Source organism: Protopterus annectens, chromosome 9.part0 (assembly GCF_019279795.1).
Source record: "Protopterus annectens isolate FY-2018-M chromosome 9.part0, PAN1.0, whole genome shotgun sequence".
Lineage (NCBI taxonomy): Eukaryota > Metazoa > Chordata > Ceratodontiformes > Protopteridae > Protopterus > Protopterus annectens.
The window spans coordinates 584,025,764-584,047,363 of NC_056743.1; the positions used below are offsets into that span (position 1 = coordinate 584,025,764).

Below are 21,600 nucleotides of genomic sequence, written 5' to 3' on the forward strand. Positions count from 1 at the left end.
ATGTAATGTATTGCACTCTGTCAGAAGTATAAAAGGAAGTAAGTACACCCAGGCTGTTTTTCTTCAAATATCCATAGCAGCAAACTTGTTGCAGGATCTTTTCCTCTGTAGTCTGCACTTTACAGCGAAAAGCATGTTTTACGTTGTCTGCGGCTTTTCAGCCTTACTATTTGTTACACACCACGGTGAGTCCTACTTTTATTTAAAATTGATTGCTTTACAGCATGCTTATGACCGTCTGAATTTTGGTATGGCTTACAGAACAGTAAGGCATTGTGGTGGCTGTTCTTTAAATTGTTGCATTTAAGTTATAGATGGTTGGTTTGTGGATCTGAAGTACAGTATTTCCTGAAATGTTTGTAACACTACATATGTGTTTTTTTGGCACCAGAACTACAGCTGAAGCCTTTTTCTGTACACATTTGCATTAATTACTTAATTAGTAGAAGATCGTCAAATTGGTTTCAAATGATTTTAATTCACTCAGACTTGGGGACAGCTCTCCCTCAATTATCTGTGAATTACCATATACGTGGCAGTACACTAAACACCGAAAGTGTGATAAGAGACTTAGGGACACAGGTGGACAGTGGTCTCACCTTTGATAACCACATCGCCACAACAGTCAGGAAATCCTTCTATGTGGCACACCTAATCACTAAGGGCTTTTCATCCAGAAAAAAGGAGGTCATTGTCCCACTGTACTCATCCCTCATTAGACCCATTATAGAATACAATGCCCCGTTTGGTATGTACCTCTCAAGACATCTGCAACAACTGGAAAGGCTGCAGAAATACCTCACTAAAAGAATCACAGGCCTAAAGCAGATGCCCTACGCTGACCGCCTTAAAAGACTCCAGTTATACTCTATCGCATATTGTCTACTCAGAGGTGATCTCTGCTTAACATACAAGGCCATGTCAAACCCAGAGCTGTTGGACATGCTACACTTAAAGAAATCCAAATCTCTCAGAGCCACACACTACAGGGATCTAAACCTTGTCATCACAATAAACAAAACATGCTGGAGGGATAGGTTCCTGACCCAGAGACTCTGCAGACTCTGGAATAGATTGCCCATACACGTCAAGCAGAGTGCCTCTTTGGCCCTCTTCAAAAGGAACCTTGACGATTGGATGGGAGAAAAGAAATTCACCCCAGGGATCACGTCAGTCACCCTGCTAGACAGGGATCCAGGGAAGTAAATAGTGTGGGAAGAAATAGCCAGGGAATTGTTATGGCTAGGCTTGTATAGGCCCTAGGGCTGATAGCCTAGTACCAACCTATGAACCAACCTTTCTTTCTTGTCTGATTTGACTGGTGTACTTTATATAAATGAACATAATCCTGTACAGATCTGATTGATACAAATTTTCACTGGCTAGTTTTTTGTGATGCTTCCCATTTCTTATGCTATTCAGCATGCCATGCCTCTAAAGTCTTCAGTTTTATTTTTGTTCTTTCCAGGGTTTCCAGTCAGGAAACTCTATGTCCAGTAAGCCTTGCAAAAGAAATATATGTATATATACATATATTTTAAATCTCTGTTTTTGATGTACTTTTTCTTTTAGTTACTAAACCACTGTAAATGCATATAATTATATATGCATGTAGAGTTTATCAGATGCAGATTTTGAATACTGGATTTCCTTTATAAAAAACACCATTGTCAGAAGGTAATACAGAAGAAAATACAGGCAGGCAGAAGTTAAACATCAACAAAGAGATGGTTTAGCAATATAATGTGGTAAGTACACAGATACGGACTGTCAGCACATAGCTGGAAACATTGTGACACAAAACATTCTGATAGTACATAGTGATTACCTTCATTCAGTGCTCTGTCACTCTGCTCAGAACTGTAGGAGAGATTAGGATCTAAAATGCCGTTCCCCATAAAAAATGGAGAAAAGTAGGTAGAACTGTATTAGTAAGCAATATGACTTGACTAATTGTTTTTAGTTTTTAATATTGCAATGAATTGTTTTTCCATGGTCTGGTGCAGATGATTCATGCAGAATATAAATGTTTTAGGGAAATAACACGTAGTGTTAGCTGAATAGCGTATCTTATTTTGTATCTCGTCCAATAAATAGAGAACTGGGCAAAGTAAACGACCAAACAGTCCTTATATTTGGTCAGAATCTAGACATTTCAGTCCGAGTATAAAGTGCTGCTGAGTTAAACTTTCAATGGATTATTATTTAGTTTTTTCATTTTTTGTGGAAAACATGCTGGAAGGGCAAACAAACTGGAGGCAACGAACAGAAATAATATTCTTGCAAGTAATCCTGAACCTGTGTGAATTTCATATAGTCATTTAACTCATTAATTTTCACATTGATTCCTATCCTACTTCAGAATAATGTGCCTTTAACTGCTTTTAACTGCATCGTTAACACTGTTTCATGTAGGTATGTGATCCACATTGTATTTTGTTTGTTTGGTTAGCCAGGCTGATCCAAGGACACTTTTCAACCTTGTCCTGGGCACAAAGTCATTTTCAAAAACACAGAGGAGATCAGATTATTACATAGTAATACAATCATTACAGAATATAACAGACTGATACAGAGTTTAGAAAAACATAATTCTTAAGAAGTTCTTAAATGCACCAAAACCTCAAAACATATACTTGAAAAGTAATGTAAGGGCTGATTGCTTTATACTGAAGGGAGATTATCTGCCTTTTGTCAGTGAAATGTGCAGCGTAGGTCATTTTTAAGTATTTAATATGCTTTTTTTTCATTTAAGATAGTATGTTATTTATTTATTTTAGGTTATATAGGAGGAGGTTACAGTTGTCTGCCAGTCTTACTAAAATTCCATTCACCAATCTCAAGGATGAGTCTCTGAAAAGTGAGTCTGATTTCTTCCTTTGTATGGAACCTTCATGGGGAGGTTTTTACTACATTTTTTCTAAGGTGGGACAGTGCTTGCCACATAATATGTAGATCAAAGGAAGTTAAATGAAACTAACCCCAGCTTTTAAAATATTCTAAAATATAATGTTTTGACTCACCCACTAGTTACTTCATGGAAAACCAAATCTAGCCAAGGGGCTTGTTCACAGATATACAGTGTGCAGCATGGAGTTTAAGGTTACAGAACTCAAAATTGGATCAACAAAATATACCTTATATATAGCTTCTTAACACTAGTCATACTGTTAGATGTAAAGCAATTTCTCATTGAGCTATCAAAATTTATTTTAAGTTCTTCAGCAATTTTACTTAGTTTTATATAAAATGGCAATACATTCCAAACAACTGAAGCAAGTCTATGATTTTGATGTGTGTCCTATTCTTTCTTTGTTTCTTTTCTTAGTTGAAATAGACAAAATGAATAAGGTTTAATATGTTTCTAGCATTCTCAAAAATCTCTGTAATTTTCAAAACTGGACATGTACATAAATATAGATTTATGTTTTAAGCTTTCTGTACTGTGAGCTGATCAAAAATAGCCTATTCTTAGCCATGACTTGGGCCAAGCAAAACATACATCTACTATAACATTACAAATAAAGGACATCATAAAGCTACAATTAATTAAGCATAAGTAAATACAGAGCCTAGAACAAACACTTTAGGCACAAATGAGAGCAATGCAACTTCAAGACTACAGATACAATGTGACAACTGCTATAAGCAATGCTCTAGGGGACATTAAATACAAAGCACTAATACATATTTACAGTTACTAATCTATCTGTATCAAGTCAAACAGCATTACGATGTATTAAATTGTCTGTTATACAGTTGCATTCTAATATATTGGAATACAAAGAATGAATTTGGCAGCTTCGACTGAGTGTTGCAGTAAGCCAGCCGTGGTGGTGCAGCGGTTAGCAATGTTGCCTCACAGCAAGAGGCTCTCTGGTTCGATTCTCATCTGGAGCGCCTTCTGTGTGGAGTCTGCATGTCCTCCCTGTGATTGACTATACTTTAAAAAGACATGCAGGTAGGTGCGTGAGTGTGCTTGTGCCTCCTCTGAAGGCTGGCAGTTCTACACAGTAAAATCTACTGTCAATCATAAGCGGACCTGTGATCTACTGTGGTGACCTTTGACCAGGAAATGCCAAAAGACTTTAGACTGAGTGCTGCAGTAAATGCCTGGGCTTAATAACAATGTTTGTGTTCAGCCAAGACTTAGAATAAGAGCTGCTAGACTATAGAATAATTATTCCTGTTTAGTAATTTTGCTGAACATTCCTTTGGTTAATAATAGTTGTTATGTTTAATATTCCTGTTTTATATTTTAGTGTAACATTTTTCTGTATTATTGTTGAATATTTTTATTTTTTCTCACTCTGGATTGTCTCCCCTATTAGAGTTTTTAACTAGTTACATCATTTTTATTCAATTGGACACTTAATACACACACACACACACACACACACACACACACACACACACACACATATATATATATATATATATATGTGTGTGTGTGTGTGTGTGTGTGTGTATATATATATATATATATATATATATATATACATATATATATATATATATATAAAATATTTTTTTTGCAGTAATTTTTTTATGCTTTCCACTGCAAATATATTTTTTTCCATTAGGCACATGCTGATTTAAGTGTTACTTAGTAGCAACAGTTTTTTATCATGTTGGTATCTTAGTACTGTAGCTTTAATTTTGTAATTAAGCTTTCTTAATTGGTTTGAATACTCAGGGAAGTGATGTAGTGGTAGTTTGTTTTAATTGGTTTGAATATTTAAGGAAGTGGTATAATGCCAGAAGTCAACCTGATGAAGTCCCCAGTGAGGGGCAAAAACTCTTAATGAATGTCTTGAATGTCTTGTAAAGGCTCTGTTTCCAGTTTTGCTGACTGTATTCCCATTTTTTTAGCACTCGGTCTTCGTTTGATAGCAGCATCACCAGACAGTGTGAGGAAGTTGGACAGAATGCTCAACTGAAAACACTGCTGGTGCTTAGGAAAAATAAGTCTTTTTTGTCATCATTATGAATTAGACTGGTCATCCTCATTATCATGATCATCATCAACCCCCTTTTTGCCCTTTTCTACATGAGGCAAGGGTGTCACATCAACTGTCGCCATCTATCTCAATTCAATGCCAATCTCCGGCCTTCTTCAACACTCATGCTTCACTGTTGCAGATCTTCTCTCATACAATCCATCCGCCTCTTTGTTGGATGCCCTCATTTCCTTTTGCCTTCTTCCTGTCTGTCCCAAACCTTCTTTAATGGATTGTCTTCTGCTTTTCTGCACATGTGCCTGAACCACTGTAATCTGTTTTATTTGACCTTTTCTGCAATTAGAGTTAATCTGGCTTCTGCTCTGATGTCTCCATTTCTTCATGTGTCTCACATTTTGCATCCTACCACCCATTTTGGGCACTTCATCTCTATCACCTCTAACTTCCTGAACTGCTCTGCATTTACTGCCCAGGTTTCTGTACCATACAGTAGTACTAGTCATACCACTGTTTTATATACCTTACTTTTCAGCTTCTTAGGCATTCTTCTGTCATACACTACACTTGACACTCTGTCCCAGTTGGCTGCGGCTCCCCTGATTCTAGCTTTGACTTCCTCATTCAGGCTTCTCTTCTCCTCATCCACCCCTCCCAGATACTTGAAGCTGTTAACCTGTTCCACTACTTTCTCTTCTGTCTCAGTTCTCAGCCTCTTCTGATTTCACCCATTTGCTACCATTGCAACTGACTTATATGTATGCACTTTCATCTCATGTGCCTTCAGTTTTACATTCCATTCCCCTATCCTTTGCTGAAATTCTTGCTCAGAGTCTGCCTGTAATGCCACATCATCTGCATGCAGCAACTTTGTTGATTTATCCCCTCCAACTTGTTTGCTAATGTAGGCCATCACTAGTATGAACAGTAGTGGGCTCAAAACTGAACCCTGATGCACACCTGCTCCCACTGGGAACCCATTTGCGAAAATGAACACTGTTCGTACTTGAGTCATCGGGTCCTTGTGCATAGCATGCACTAATTCTTCCAATGTTTCTGGTAATTTGAACCACCACAGGAATGCCCAAATCAGCTTTCTTAGGACCTTGCCATATGTTTTCTCCAAGTCTAGGAATACTTAATTGGACTCTTTCCTTATCTCTAGCTTCTTCTCAACTGTCTGTCTTACTGTAAACATCAAGTCAATTGTGATGCATCCTGATCTGAATCCAAACTGCTCACCTCCCATCTTACTTTCTACTACTATGTGTATACATTTATTGATCACCCTATCTAGAACTTTCATGCAGTGGAACAGGAGTTTGATACTTCTGTACTGCCCACAGTTGGGAATGCCCCCCCCCCTTTGTTCTTGTACACTGGCTCTAGAATGCTTAAGAGTCATCTGGGATACTTAGATATGCCTTTATCTTCACACTGCTATGAGTAACCTCCGAAGCCATTTCTCCCCTATCTCACCTAGCACCTTTATTATATCTGCTGTGACCTCATCTGAGCCTGTTGCTTTCCCTGACTTCATTTTCCTTAGTTCTGTTCTTACTTCTTCTCTGGTAAGCTCCTCTTCTTCTCTTATCGTAGGTTATGACTGGGGTACTACAGCTTCTGTAGAGTTTTCTTCATTCAGAAGCTGCTGGAAGTACTGCTTCTGTCTGCCTTTGATGTCCTGTGTACTGGTGAGCAGGTTGTTGCCGGTATCCTTAATGAAGGGTGTCTGACTATCTTCTTTATCTTATAGGTTCATAGATTCTTAGGTTGGTACTAGGCTATCGGCCCTAGGGCCTATACAAGCCTAGCCATAACAATTCCCTGGCTATTTCTTCCCACACTATTTACTTTCCTGGACCCCTGTCTAGCAGGGCGACTGACGTGATCCCCGGGGTGAATTTCCTTTCTCCCCATCCAATCATCAAGGTTCCTTTTGAAGAGGGTCAAAGAGGCACACTGCTTGACATGTATGGGCAGTCTATTCCAGAGTCTAGGGAGTCTCTGGGTCAGGAACATATCCCTCCAGCATGTTTTGTTTATTGTGATGACAAGGTTTAGATCCCTGGAGCATGTGGCTCTGAGGGATTGGAATTTCTTTAAGTGTAGGATGTCCAACAGATCTGAGTTTGACATGGCCTTGTATGTTATGCAGAGATCGCCTCGGAGTAGACGATATGTGACAGAGTATAGCTGGAGTTTTTTAAGGCGGTCAGCATAGGGCATCTGCTTTAGGCCTGTGAGTCTTTTAGTGAAGTATTTCTGTGGCTTTTCCAGTTATTGCAGATGTCTTTAGAGGTACATACCAAATGGGGCATTGTATTCTATAATGTGTCGAATGAGGGATGAGTACAGTGGGACAATGACCTCCTTTTTACTTGATGAAAAGCCCTTAGTGATGAGGTTTTACATTTTTTGGTATTGAGTTTGAACCCATGGCTCTGTCACCAAGCATCTGTTTCTGTAAGGCCCTTTTGTAGAGTATCCACATCATTTGGGGATTCAATAATGGCTCCCAGTTGACAAGTCATCTGCGAACTTTGTTAGCCAGAGTCCATTAGTGTTGGCCTGTACTTCAGAGAAGTAGATGCCAAACAAGAGAGGTCCCATGACTGAACCTTGAGGTACTCCACTTGTCACTTGTCGGGAGCTGGATTTGGAGTCAGCTACTTTTACAGTGTGGGTTCTGTCAGTAAGCCAGTTGGCAACCCATCAAGTGACATAGGGATTAATGCCCAGCTTAGTAAGTTTATCTATGATTCCAGAGTGGGGGGTGGTGTCAACGGCCTTGGCGAGGTCCAGATAGACTTTGTGGGCTGCCTTACCCTCGTCCACAGCTCTGGAGACTGATTCAAAGAAGTCAAGCAGATTCAGGAGACAAGATCAGCCCTTCACGAACCCAAACTGGGTGGGGTCCTGTGTTTTAAGGTTGCCAATGTCTTTGTTTATAAGTTCCATGATAATACGTTCCATGGCCTTGCAGATCAGGCTTGTCAGACTGATGGGGCAGTAGTACCCAGGATCCAAGGTGGATCCCCCCTTGTGGAGTGGGATAACTGTAGCTGTGTGCCACTCAGTGGGCACAAAGCCTGAGTTGAGGCTATGATTAAACATGACACTTAGGTGAGGTGCCAGTTCATTTTTGAGTTCATGTAGTACACAGCCCGGATGTCATCTGGTCCCATGGATGCTGTATTCTTAGCTTTGGAGAGTGCATTTTTTTACCTGTGTGGCCATTATTACTGGAATTTGGCAATCTTCCAGTATTGAGATGGCCCATTTAGGAGATGAGAGGGGGGTGAAGTTGGCACTGAATTGATCTGCCAGGATATTGACAATATCCTTGGAATCAGTATATTTAATGCCATTCTTTTCAGAGCAGATCTGAGCATTGTCATTTAGATTCTTGACATAGTTATAGAATGCCTTGTGGTTGTCTTTGGAATCTTTGGCAATTTTATTTTCGTAACTAGCTTTGGAGGATTTTATGAGGGATCTCAGCTTCATACTGAGGCTGGTAAGGGAGTTTTTTGCATCCTGGGATTTTCCTCTTTTCTGCAACAGTTTCTTCCTTCTGTTGTATAGTTTGTTTATGGCAGGGGACCACCAGATTGGCTTCCTTTTTTGGAGGAGAGCATCTTGGTTCTATTTGGGATGGCACGATTCATGCATGAGTGGATGTGCTCGTATAGTGCCTTAGTGTAGGACTCAGCAGTCAAACTTTCAGTTCCCGTCTGCATGGGTGTCATGAAGTTTGTCACTTCTAACTTGAGTAGCATGAAGTTGGCTTTGGAGAAGTTTTTTATGGCGGTTTCCTTACTGGGGGGTGGGGGTGGGATGTGGATGTTAAGGGTGATTAGCTTATGGTCTGACCTGACCAACGATGGGAGCATTGATTTGCTATGTTGGTAATGACCAGGTCTAGCGTATTGGAGCCCCTGGTGGGACTATGGATTAGTCGATCCATCTTTCTTTCTTTGTGCTGCAACCTGATGTATTTTCTTTGTGCCACCTACTGAGTTACTTTCTAGAAACTGGTAGAGTCTCTCTGATGCCCTGTTTTTTGCTATTGCAACTCCTTTCTTGGCCTCTTTGTGAACCACCCAGTATTTCTTCCTAGCTCGGTCCATCTTTTCTGTTTCCCACTTTTTCCTGAACTCCTTTCCTTGAATGACTTCTTGGACTGGTGCTTTCCACCACCAGCTTTCCTTGTGAATCTTATTTTCATGCCTGGCTTGGCCTCTTATCTTTTCTGTAGTCCTCAAACATCTTATTTTGAGGTGCTGCTATTCTTCTTCAACTTCGATTAATTCTTCCTCTTCTTCTTGAGGAGCTAGAGCCCTGAGTAAGTCCTTGAACTGTTGAGCTTTCTCTCCGGTCAACTTCCACTCTTCAGCCTGGTCTCTGTTGACCTTAGAGCCTTCTCTGACCACTGCTTGCAGCTAATTGTAGCAACCAGTGGTTTATGCTGTGGGCCGACTGTTTCAGTGAGGATGACTTTGCAATCACTGCTTTTACCCCAGTACCCTTTCCTTACTAGTAGGAAGTCTATTTGAGTTGAATGTTGGGGACTCTTGTATGTGATCTTGTGACTTTGTCTCTCTCTGAACCATGTCCTGGCTAGTATCAAGCCATTTTCCAGACAGAAGTCTAGAATGGCCTCTCCTTCTTTATTCTTATTACCCTACCCATGTGGACCCAGGTAGTCCTCATATCCAGTTCTGTGTGTCTCGATATGTGCATTCAAGTCACCCACTGGACAGATGAAGGAAAAATAAGAGTAGAAAGAGGAGTTATTTTAATAGAAAAAAATGTCCACATATATACCATGATATGAACTAAGCAGCAAATAGGTTTAGTGAGTATACTGTGGGGTCTTCATTGTCAAAGGATGACATCTGCAGATGCACAGCTTAATGTTCTTATACTTAACATTTCACTCATAAGTATGGGGTGTACATATATACAATAAATTACTTGTTTTACCCCCCTCTTCTTCTAAGTTAGATTTTTCTTTCCCAGAATTCTTTTCTTCCCCTTGTGTTTCGGTGACACACCCATAGCTTCAGGGTCCCAACCATTTCAGTATGACTGTGATGCACATAGTATCTTGATGAAATACCTGCAGTTTGCTTGTTAACAAAACGAAAAGGACTTGTGTGATCCCATGTGCTGCAGAATGTTGGCAACCTGATGCCATCTTTGTGTATGTAGTCACAATCACCCAGCGAAATGGGAGTCACACAGGTTTGGCAGCACAAAGGGTCACATAGGAGTGACTGTAGGTGAACAATTGTCACTTTATTGTCTTTAAAAAATACATAAATAAGCTGAAGAACTTTACATATGTGATTTTTAAAGTTAATTTGATCGGTTTATATGATGTTTATTATGCCTAATTGGGTCTCCTACTCAATTTTTCTAGTTTTTATTCTTCCCACTAGGACCAGCTTAATTCATAGGTGAATTAGGCCATTGTTTATGGCACTAGCAGACTGTCTCAAAAAACTCCAGCTTTACTCCGTCGCATATCGCCTACTCAGAGGCGATCTCTGCCTAACATACAAAGCTATGTCAAAACCAGAGCTGTTGGACATGCTCCACTTAAAGAAATCCCAATCCCTCTGAGCTACACGCTCTAGGGACCTAAACCTTGTCACCACAATAAACAGAACATGCTGGAGGGATAGATTCCTGTCCCAGAGACTTCCCATACTCTGGAACAGACTACCTATCTATGTTAAACAGAGCTCCTCATTAGCACTCTTCAAGAAAAATCTTGATGATTGGATGGGAAATAGGAAATTCACCCCAAGGATCACTTCTGTGGGGCACAGGAAAATAATTTTCTTGCGTGGCGAAAGCCAGGGTACCTTTTTGGCTAGGCTTATATAGGCCCTAGGGCCAATAGCCTAGTACCTACCTATGAACCTATGAACTATGTAGACGACCATATTAGGGAAGCACTTTTTATTTTTGAATTCCCTTTTTTTCTTTTAAATTGCGTCAGCCAGCCTGGAGATAGATGCTGTGAAGTTCCTGCCACATCTCTCATCCACCTGTATCTGTAATTAGTAGAAAACATTCACTCTTCCTTGTTTTTTTAAGGAGAGAGAATGCTGCGAAATGAGAGTAATACACTTGGAACATTTCTCGGCACCCCCTCACCTGTGTAGCTTTCCAGGCTTTTGTATGAAACTTCTGGAATCTTTTCCCCTCCTTGCCTCTTTCCCTGGTAACAGAATGCTCTTTTTTAGTTAAAAAATGTTTGTTTTTGTTGAGCTGTCAGTGGTTGTAATCAACGCTTACTTGCAAAGCATGTAATCAGAAATGCTTCTGCGCTGTCACGCCGCTAACAGTTTACCAGTGCAGTCAGACATGGCAGTCAAAGAGGCTGAAAAGTAAAACCACACTTCTTGTTTTCTTTCTTCAGTTGGAAGCTTATATTGAGAGAAGAGGATGAATGGCTGATGTTGCTGAATAATTTATTTCTGCATGGTGATAAAGTGGTGTGGCTATCTGGTGAATGACTGAGTGGCTATCTGGTGAATGACTGAGGTGAATGTATAACATAGCTGCAGTTCTTTGTTATGGCATTTGAACTGGAAGAGTGAGACTAGCACCATACTTCTCAACCTCTTAGTACAAAAAATTTGGACAAAGCCAACAATAATGGGGGATAAAGGCTAAAAAAGATTTTAAATATTGCTCCTATACGCTTAGAACATTGCTAGAATAACACAATTAGCATGCATTTTCTGAAAAATATGAAGTCTGAAACTCAAATGTATTGTCATTATTTTGTGACTTCAGTCTTCAATGGTTTGGTAGAAAACCACAAATTTTACAAATAATATACCAAAAATATGAGACAAACGTTTAGACATTCTGTAAAAATCCAGATATTTGAGAGGTACAACTAGCACAATCTGCAGTCAGTTAAAGAAAAGAAAGGATTTTTATGTTTTAATTTCAAACTGGTCAGCCATTTATGCATCACATTTAAGTGTAGAGATGCTATTTATGTTGCTGTTCTTGTTTAGGTGATTAGTTAATGAAATTTAGTGGACTTTGGCCTGCATGAAGGATGTTTTGTCACTTGCTAGACTGCTAGTAGGGGTGCAGTGTTCCAAAACGTACAATGGTGCCTCCATAACCTTCCTAACATGAGTTTAATTTTGGGACCGTAAAGTCCTGGTGCTGTTTCATTAGCACTTTGTTACTAGTGTCATGTTATGTTACTCCATAGTCATATTTCACCAAGGAGCTACATTATTCTTATTTACAGTAGCCAATATTTTCCTGGTTAAAAAAAACAAAAAAAAAAAAAAAAACAAAAGAAGTAAAAATGCTCACTTTTGTGACCTTCATTGTATGTACAGAAATATGTTATTTTACAAGTCATTAACAATTTCCACCCAGGCCACCCCCTTTGGATACAGAACCATTAATTATGATTGCAAAACACAGTGGATTAGCCCATCTGGTCTGCTTACTTCCCTGCTGACTGACTAATTTTAAATACAAAAGGCCTGCAGGAAAACTCAGCCTTTTTCCAGGGCTGACCGTGATCAACCAGATATTCTGGGCAATATTTCTGGATTTCAGATTGTTGTGGGTAGTTGGGATGAGGAAAATGGTGCTGTCAGAAGTGTTATTACAACATTTTACAATAATGCTGCCAGTAAGCAACCAGATATATTTGGCAATATTTTTCTGGCTTTGTGATTTGTGTGTGAGCAACTTGGATTGGAATACTTTAATGTGTGGCAATTTGTTTGTGTGGATTGTGGAGGTGAAATAATATTAAATAACCATCAGATGTTGTGGCTATAAGTGCTAGGTGGTGGTTGGGGTTGGCTGAATGAAAGTGACCTTGTCTTTGCTCAATTTAACCAATCACTATTTGGCTTTGATGGACTACTTAACTGGACACCTGATATACATATACGGATTAGGTATAGTTGCCGCAGACATCTTCTGTGGAAGAAAACGACTAGTTGCCTGCTGCTGTTAGCTTATCATGTTGGCTGTGCACATCTGATGTAATTATGTGAAGCAATATGCAATATTTTAATGTGTGGCAACCATTTGTTTGGAACAATGATGAAATACATTACGTGGTCATCCTCTTTTATCACAATCGAAGGTCTGAATTGTACATGGAAGTGGATATAACTGCTTGGTGGGGGTTGGCTGGATGAAAGGTAATTGACCTTTTTGTCGCTTGCACAGTTTAATAATCATCTCTCAGAAATAAGGGATAAATGTATCAATGAATACCAAGACCTTCAGAACTTCTTGGGGCTGGTAGGCCCCAAATATCAACGCTGTATAAGTGGATTTTGACATGGGTTTAATAATCATCTCTGACCTGGTGTACACAGAAGGTTGATGTTCTTATCAGTGGGGCTGGTGATGTTGTCATTAATTCCTTAACATTCTTCCCAAACCTCAGAGGTCACTATATCTTGCATTGGGCTGGGGACAGTGTGGTTATTATTCAACTTTCCTCACGGACTTCAGAGGGGTGCACAAAGGGTCACTAAAGCTTGTATAGGGGCACTGTACTGTACATAGAAGAAACAAGTTGTAAACATTATTGTAATCTTTTTTTTTCTTCATTTTCCTCACAATCAAGCAACTGAAGAATATATAGGTGGCTATTCTGGGGGAAGATTAAATAAGCATGCTGTTTATATATGTCTGACAGCAAATATGCTGTATTCTGTTTTTTTTTTTTTTTTTACCACTCCAGCTTCAGAATGGCACACAGGAGGTGGCTGTCTTTTGGGGCTGGGGGTGAGGAGGTATGCTGTATATAAATATGACAGCAGCAGCTTGAAATAGGATGGTGAGCATTTCTGCCTTAACTTTAATGTCAATTTAACCCAGATAGCGATAACAGAAAGTGACCACCTATTCTGAGGTGGCGGTAGGTACTATACATAGATATTATACATGTATCCTCACAAGCATTTGTGTTCTCAGTTTGAGCCTAACAGACCCAACACCCCTAGCTTAGTTATTACAGGGTAGTTTTGGTCAGTTAGGGTATGTTGAAAAGATGCAGGAAAACGCAAACTTGAAGATAAGACTGAATGTCGTTCCTTGGTTGTGTTTTTGTTAAGGCCATCTTTGGATAAAAGGATTGTTTAAAAAAACTCTAAAATGCATTTCAGAGCATCTAGAAATCTCATAGCTTAATACATTTATTTCCACTGCTGATATTATAATGTACTCTAGGTTAGTTGGGATATCATGAAAAGATGCAGCAAAAAAGATGAAGAGTAATACTAAATTAATTTATTTGATCATGTTTTTTGTTCAGGCAAATACTGGACAAAAAGTTTGTTTAAAAAACTTTAAAATGCTTCTCAAGAAAAACTGGAAAATCCATGGCTTCTTGGGGGCTAGCAACTCCTGGACCCCAGGCTTAATGCAGTTGCTTCCTCCACAATTATCAGAGTGTAGTCTTGCTTAAATAGAACATGCTGGATGGCTGAATGAATGAATGAGTGAATGAATGAATGAATGAATGAATGAATGAATAACTGCATGAAAAAATGGAGAGTTAGACAAACTGTGAGGGGAAAAAAAAAACAAAAAGAAAAGAAAGAAATTAAAAAGTAATCTAGATAGTGTGAGTTGGCCAGGATAGGTTGGGCAGCTGGGGGGCGGAGAACATGAGTTTATCTAAGGGCAGCCCTGCTTCCCCACCTTAAAATAATTCCTGCCTTTACTATCATTTTTAGATTTGGTTAAGCATGGTGGAATTATGGGAGGCATTATGCTTGTATGTCTACTGTTTCTGCCTGCAAGAGCTGCTGGATTTACCTTCCTTGGTATCATCAGGCATGCCAAGAAATAAGGGAAGGCTAGGGTTGACATAGGCAAGGAGGACTTATCTGGGTTTGTAGGATATAAAGTTATGTTATGTTATGTTTGCCTTGATAAAGCAGCCCTGGATCTTGCAATGATCACACTAAGAATTACTCCGGTGAGTCACTAATGATGCCACATTGAAGCCTGGATGTGGGTTTCAAAGAATTGGTTTAACAGAAAATGACAGGTGATGATTATCTGAGCACAGTCAAAAGAAGAAGGAAGGCTTAACTTAGGCCTAGTTAGATATGTTCACGTCATTGTATTTGTGTTTTGACATATTGGTTTGTTTAATTATTTTTAAATGTGAACAACTTGGCTTTTTGAGAAGATGTTTGATGCATTTACTTCTAAATTCTTAGTGTCAGGGCCAAGAGGCTGGAATGAATGCAATACCTCTTCGGAAGGAAGGTACACTGAGGTTTACTCAGGTTAGGCCATGGAAAAATATGAGGTGGCTATAAATGAAATGGACTGGCTGTATAACATGTAACTGCTAATATTTAGTGCTAAAAACAGGAAAACAATGTTATTTATTTATTAACAATGTAAGTGAATTGGTCTTCCTTAGAAAATTTTCTGTCATGATCTGGGCTAGAAGGGTAAAAGTAAAGGCAATAATGCAATGTGTATATGTGTGTGTGTGCATTGTGTGTCTATGCAGATATATCATATGCCTGTGTATGTATCTATGAGGATAGATAAATAAATTAATACACACACACACACACACACACACACACACACACACACACACACACACACACACACACACACACACACACATACACACATAATGACTATTAGAGTAGCCATTCAGCCACCATGTTTTAGACAATACCAAACTGCAGACCGCTTATAAAATGTTATTAGAGGAGGTTTAAATTTTGATCTATGGATCTGTGAGGCAAAACCTCATTCACTGAGTCATTATATTGTCCAGTGATAGTATAGGAATTGGGCTGAGGATAGGGAAGTAAGAATCCTGGCAGGTACAAAATAAAAAAAGGGCTTTTCTATTTTCAGACAGTATGATAATGTGTCCAGGTTGCATTGAGAGGCCTTGGTGTTCTATAGTGCACAACGTGTGGAGTAACCAGCAGATGAAAGGAGGTACTATGTACCTTAAAAGGTTATATGTGATACCTTATTTGCAGTACTATGTACTGTTCTTGAAGCTGTACCCACGAGGTAACAGAAACTGAAAGATCATGTGAATTATGACAAAATAAGAGACAAAGAGAGGCCTCAGAATCATTATTATGCAGTACAAGTAAAAATATGGGGGTATGATGAAAGCTTCTAGATATTTCAAAAGTATAATCAGAAAAATGAGGGTAATAGTACCTGTAAGAGAGGGAAATGACTTGCCTATGTCCTGATAACATTATCCAAAAACAAATTGTATTTCACTGCTTTTTCTGTACTGAGAAGCATAACTTGAAAATGCCTAAAAATAACAAAATCTTTTTTGCAGGGAGCAAGCCCCCTACCATGCCCATGCAGTGGGCTTTGGCCTTCACATACTAACTTTTAAATACTCTGCTGAAGTTCATGGTCAGTTCCCATAATACATGAATGTAGTTTTGATAAACCACAATTTTAAAGAAGGTGAACTGAAGCCAGTTGCACAAACTATTTGGAGTTCACAAGTGTCAAAGGAAATGCTTCTGAAAGAAAGAGTGATGTATGCCTTGAAACAGCAGAATAAATTTGTTTTCATTGACTGGGCGGCTTGCATAGAAAAGCTGCAGATATACATAGTTTATTAACCAAATGGCAACAACTTAAAGACAATTCTCAAAAAAAACAAAAAAAAACAAGCATTACAACAAGGCATATAGTGGGAGTATCACAGGGGTCTGTGCTTGGACCTATATTGTTTAGTTTACTTTATTTATGTCTGATTTTCCGGTTAATAAGGGTTTCTGGAGTAATACATTTGTGGTCGATATTGAAATTGGACTACAGTGAATTCAGTTTCTGGCCAAGAAAAATTTGATGAGCTATATAAGTCATCATAAAAATCATATGGAATTTAAGACCACTGCACATTGGTAAAAATAATCTGTTACCCTTATGCTATAAATAGTGTTATACTTGATAGTGAGGAAAAGATCAAGAATTTAAAGATAATTGTAGACAATGGTCTTACATATGGGGAAAATTTACATACTATAGCCAAGATGTAAGTAATCATAAAATACATCTTAAGGAGTGTATCCAGGAGAGACAAAAACAGTGTTATTGCCAGCTTCTACGGTAGTTGCCAGACCTATTATTGAATACAATGAAGCAGCTTGTGTGTGTAACTGTTTGCAGTACTATAAATTAGAAATAATTCAAAGATATTACATTAGGCAAATTGATAAGGTTAAACATTTAAGTTATAAGAATAGACTGGCCAAGCTATTGTTGCATTCAGTTACTTATAGACTAGTCAGAGAGGACTTGGTATTAATGAATAAATGTGCAAATAATAATATCTTCACATCAGCAATTGATACTGAATTCATAACATACTCATTTGGAACTATAAGCAATATAATACTACTTTGGGGAAGATCATTCCATGGAAAAACTGGTAATCTTTGGAATAGCCTTCCTCTGGATATTAGAAGAACTGGATGTCTTCAGACATCTAAGAATGCCCCTGACAAATGGTTCAGTTTGGGAGTTTATAGTTATTTGACAATTCTTAGCAAACTCAAGCAAGGTCTTTTTAAAGCACTGATTTTCAAATATTGAACACTGAACATAAATGAGTATATGCACATGAAATATATAGAACAATGAAGCAGACTGGCATATGTGTTAGTTTTAATTCATTAGTTCATAGTGCATGGAATGCCATGATTACACTTTGAATGTTAGAAAGGTGCTTAAAAAGCTTTTTTAATCATACAATTTATATTATGTTTGAAGATTTAGCATTGGATGGTAGAATTAATAAGGAGATTTATATATTTTTAAAGTTCAGTAAGCCCATCATCCCTAAAATATTTACGATTCCAAAGGTACATAAATCTATATTAAATCCTCCTCTTAGGTGCAGGGGGGTGCTATAACACAAACACTGGCTATATATGTTGATAGAATAGTTGAACAATTTTTTAATCCTCACAAAACTGGGATGTAATGGTTTTACTATCTATTAGGTGAATGGGAATGTTTGTCAAATGATGATCTGAAAATTGTAAGTGATTTTCTGGAAGATGTAGTACTATATTATAACTATATTTTATTTGTAGAGGAATATTACGACCAAGTTTTAGGGGTCACAATATAATATTATATTGGGAGAAACTTTTTATTTTAAACTGCACATTTGCTAAAAATTGGAAAGTATACTTCTGATTTTTGAATTACATTTTTTATTTATTTATTGTGACCGTATTAAGAAACTTGTGAAAAATTAATGGATACATTGATTCCATGACCACTTTTTTAAGAGTTTCCTGTGAGATATCTTGGGAAGAAATGAATTTAGATGTGTTAATTACTAAAGATCTAATGAGACACTGTTTTACTTCCAATATTTTTAAGAAATCCACATAAAACACACTCTCCAAAGCCAAGAACACAGCATCCATGGGACCTGACAATATCCCAGGCTGCGTTCTACATGAACTACAGAAGGAACTGGCACCCTACCTAAGTACCATGTTCAATCATAGCCTCACCTCAGGCTTTGTGCCCATTGAATGGTGCACCGCAACAGTTATCCCACTCCACAAAGGGGGAGCCACGACAGACCCCGGGAACTACCACCCATTTAGCCTGACAAGCCTGGTCTGCAAGGCCATGGAATGTATCATCATGGAAGTCATAAACAAAGACATTGGTAATCTCCAAACTCTGAACCCTGTCCAGTTCGGATTTGTAAAAGGCAGATCATGTCTCCTAAACCTGATTGACTTCTTTGAAGCAGTCACCAAAGCCGTAGATGAGGGTAAAGTGGTTCACACAGCTTATCTAGAAATCACCAAGGTTTTCGACACCATCCCCCACTCTGGAATTATAGATAAGCTCACTAAACTAGGTATAAATCCCTATGTCACAAGATGGGTTGCCAACTGGCTCATGGACAGAACCCACTCTGTGAAAGTAGCGGACTCTAAATCCAACTTCAGACCAGTGACAAGTGGAGTACCACAGGGTACAGTCCTGGGTCCTCTCCTGTTTGGTATCTACTTCTCTGAAGTACAGACTAACACAGAAGTTCTTTGGCTAACAAAGTTTGCAGATGACTGCAAACTAGGAGCCATAATCAAAACTCCTAACGATGTGGACATACTACAAAAGGGCCTCACTGAGACAGATACCTGGTGTCAAAGCCATTGCCTGAAGCTCAATGCCAAAACGTGTATTGTCATCCCCTTTGGTAAAAACTCTGTACCCATGAACTACCACATAGCTGGTAGTCTACTTAATGCTGAAAATGTGATAAGAGACCTTGGGACACAGGTGGACAGTAGTCTCTCCTTTGATAATCACATTGCCACAGTGGTAAGGAAATCCTTCTACGTGGCTCACCTCATCACAAAAGGTTTCTCATCCAGAAAAAAAGAGGTCATTGTTCCCCTCTACTCATCACTCATTAGACCCATTATAGAGTACAACACCCCTTTTGGTATGTACCTCAGAAGATATCTACAACAACTGGAAAGGCCACAGAAATACCTCACAAAGAGGATTACTGGCCTCAAACAGATGCCCTACGTAGACTGTCTCAAAAAACTCCAGCTTTACTCCATTGCATATCGCCTACTTAGAGGCGATCTCTGCCTAACACACAAAGCTATGTCAAACCCAGAGCTGTTGGACATGTTCCACTTAAAGAAATCCCAATCCCTCCGAGCTACACACTCTAGGGACCTAAACCTTGTCACCACAATAAACAGAACATGCTGGAGGGATAGATTCCTGTCCCAGAGACTTCCCATACTCTGGAACAGACTACCTATCTATGTCAAACAGAGCTCCTCATTAGCACTCTTCAAGAAAAATCTTGATGATTGGATGGGAAATAGGAAATTCACCCCAGGGATCACTTCTGTGGCTATGCTCGACAGGGGCACAGGAAAATAATTTTCTTGGGTGGCGAAAGCCAGGGTACATTTTTGGCTAGGCTTATATAGGCCCTAGGGCCAATAGCCTAGTACCTACCTATGAACCTATGAACATATTGTAATTCACATTTACATTATGGAACAGCACAATATTTACCAGAAAAAGTGTATAATTAAAGGACAAATGATCCAAACAGCTCAGAGAGTATCTGAATTAGATTAGCTTAAAATAGAAATATGTAAAGCTTTCAATATGTTCTTGGATACAGGCTACCCTTGTGTTTTTATTAGGAACTAAAACTATTATTCAGTGAAGGGAACCATGACAAATCTGGATGCAACAATGCCATGTTACTGGAGCATAACTCCTTATAAGGAATGATTTAAAGCATTGGAATATATTTAAAGAAATCCCTGCGTTATGATCATACTTTACAGAAGACCCAACATTTGTAAACTGGAGAAGAAATACTGTAAAAATACAGAAGAAAGAGAAATTTAAGAGTTCTGTTAAGATTAATGGTGCTAAAAGATGTGGTGCATGTAATGAGTGTAAATTTATCTTTTCAAGGGATGAAGTATTTAGTGAAGGATACGGTTCCCTTAAAGTGTGAGGTGACTTTAACTGTGGAACCAAGGGAATTGTATACTTGGCTTTATGTAAAACCTGTCCCACTTTCTATGTGGTGAAGTCAGAAAGTACATTTAGAAAACATATGTGAGCATTAACACGATATACGGAAAAAAAATGAAAAACGCTTTATACAAACATGCCGTTAATTGTGAAAATGTTAATATATTTCAATTTTTGATTCTTCAGAAGATAGAACCTAATCCCAGGGGAGGTCCCTGGGAGACTAGGTTAGAAAATATTAAGTTGAAATGACAGCTAAGATTAAATGCTGACAAGAAGTCTGGTTTGAATGGTGACATTTCTATAAGTAGTACATTGATTCTGAAGTCAGTAAAATGATAAATTTATAAAGCTAGTATGTATAAAATATGAATCTATTGCAACAAAATACCATAATAAATAAAAAATTAAAAACAGGTTAATATTTTTAATATGAATAGGTTTTAATACATATTCATAATATAAATACTGGGTATAAAAGGAATTCTATGGACTATATTAACCTTATGTTCTATAATTTTTTATTATATGTACAGCAATTTAGTTATGTGTTTGCAAATAATGGCATTTACTGTAATTATTACACTGTTTATATTGCATTTAATCATATTGTTAATTAGTGAGTATTTACTAAAGACTTTTTGTTTACATTATGTAATAGTTTAAGGGGAATGTGCATGTTTAGGGGTTTAGATTCATGGGTCATTTAAGTCAATGAATGGTGGGAGACACCAGACTCTGTTGACATCTATGTATCTTTGTGTACATGAAAGTGCTTGAACTGGTGTTTGTTTTACAGTCAACAGACATTTTTGAAGTCTGCGGTCTTTATTAATTTGCTGCTCACTGCAGCATTTAGTTTTGAGTTTACTGGTGTGTTTTACAGCTTGCTCTAGTATTCTTGGTTAGAGCCCAAATCACGGTTGAAAAATACTGAGGAGACCATTTCTCTAATCCTTTTAATGAATGAACACATGAATGAATGAATGAATGAATGAATGAATGAATGAATGAATGAATGAATGAGCCATTCTATTCAGTATTACAC

At 38.3% G+C, this 21,600-nt stretch overlaps 1 protein-coding gene across 3 annotated transcripts in view; it reads left to right on the forward strand.

Moving 5' to 3' along the window:
• Nucleotides 1-21,600, forward strand: part of LOC122811344 (zinc metalloproteinase-disintegrin-like batroxstatin-2) — a 576,382-nt gene that overhangs the window by 12,576 nt on the left and 542,206 nt on the right. The window contains exon 1 of one of the 3 annotated variants that reach the window (XM_044083122.1): nucleotides 63-185. The exons of the other annotated variants lie outside the window; for them this stretch is intronic. Coding sequence (XP_043939057.1) covers nucleotides 134-185 — 52 coding nt within the window. The 5' untranslated portion in view covers nucleotides 63-133. Of the gene's footprint in view, nucleotides 1-62; nucleotides 186-21,600 lie in introns of those variants that run through there. 3 annotated transcript variants of the gene reach the window in all.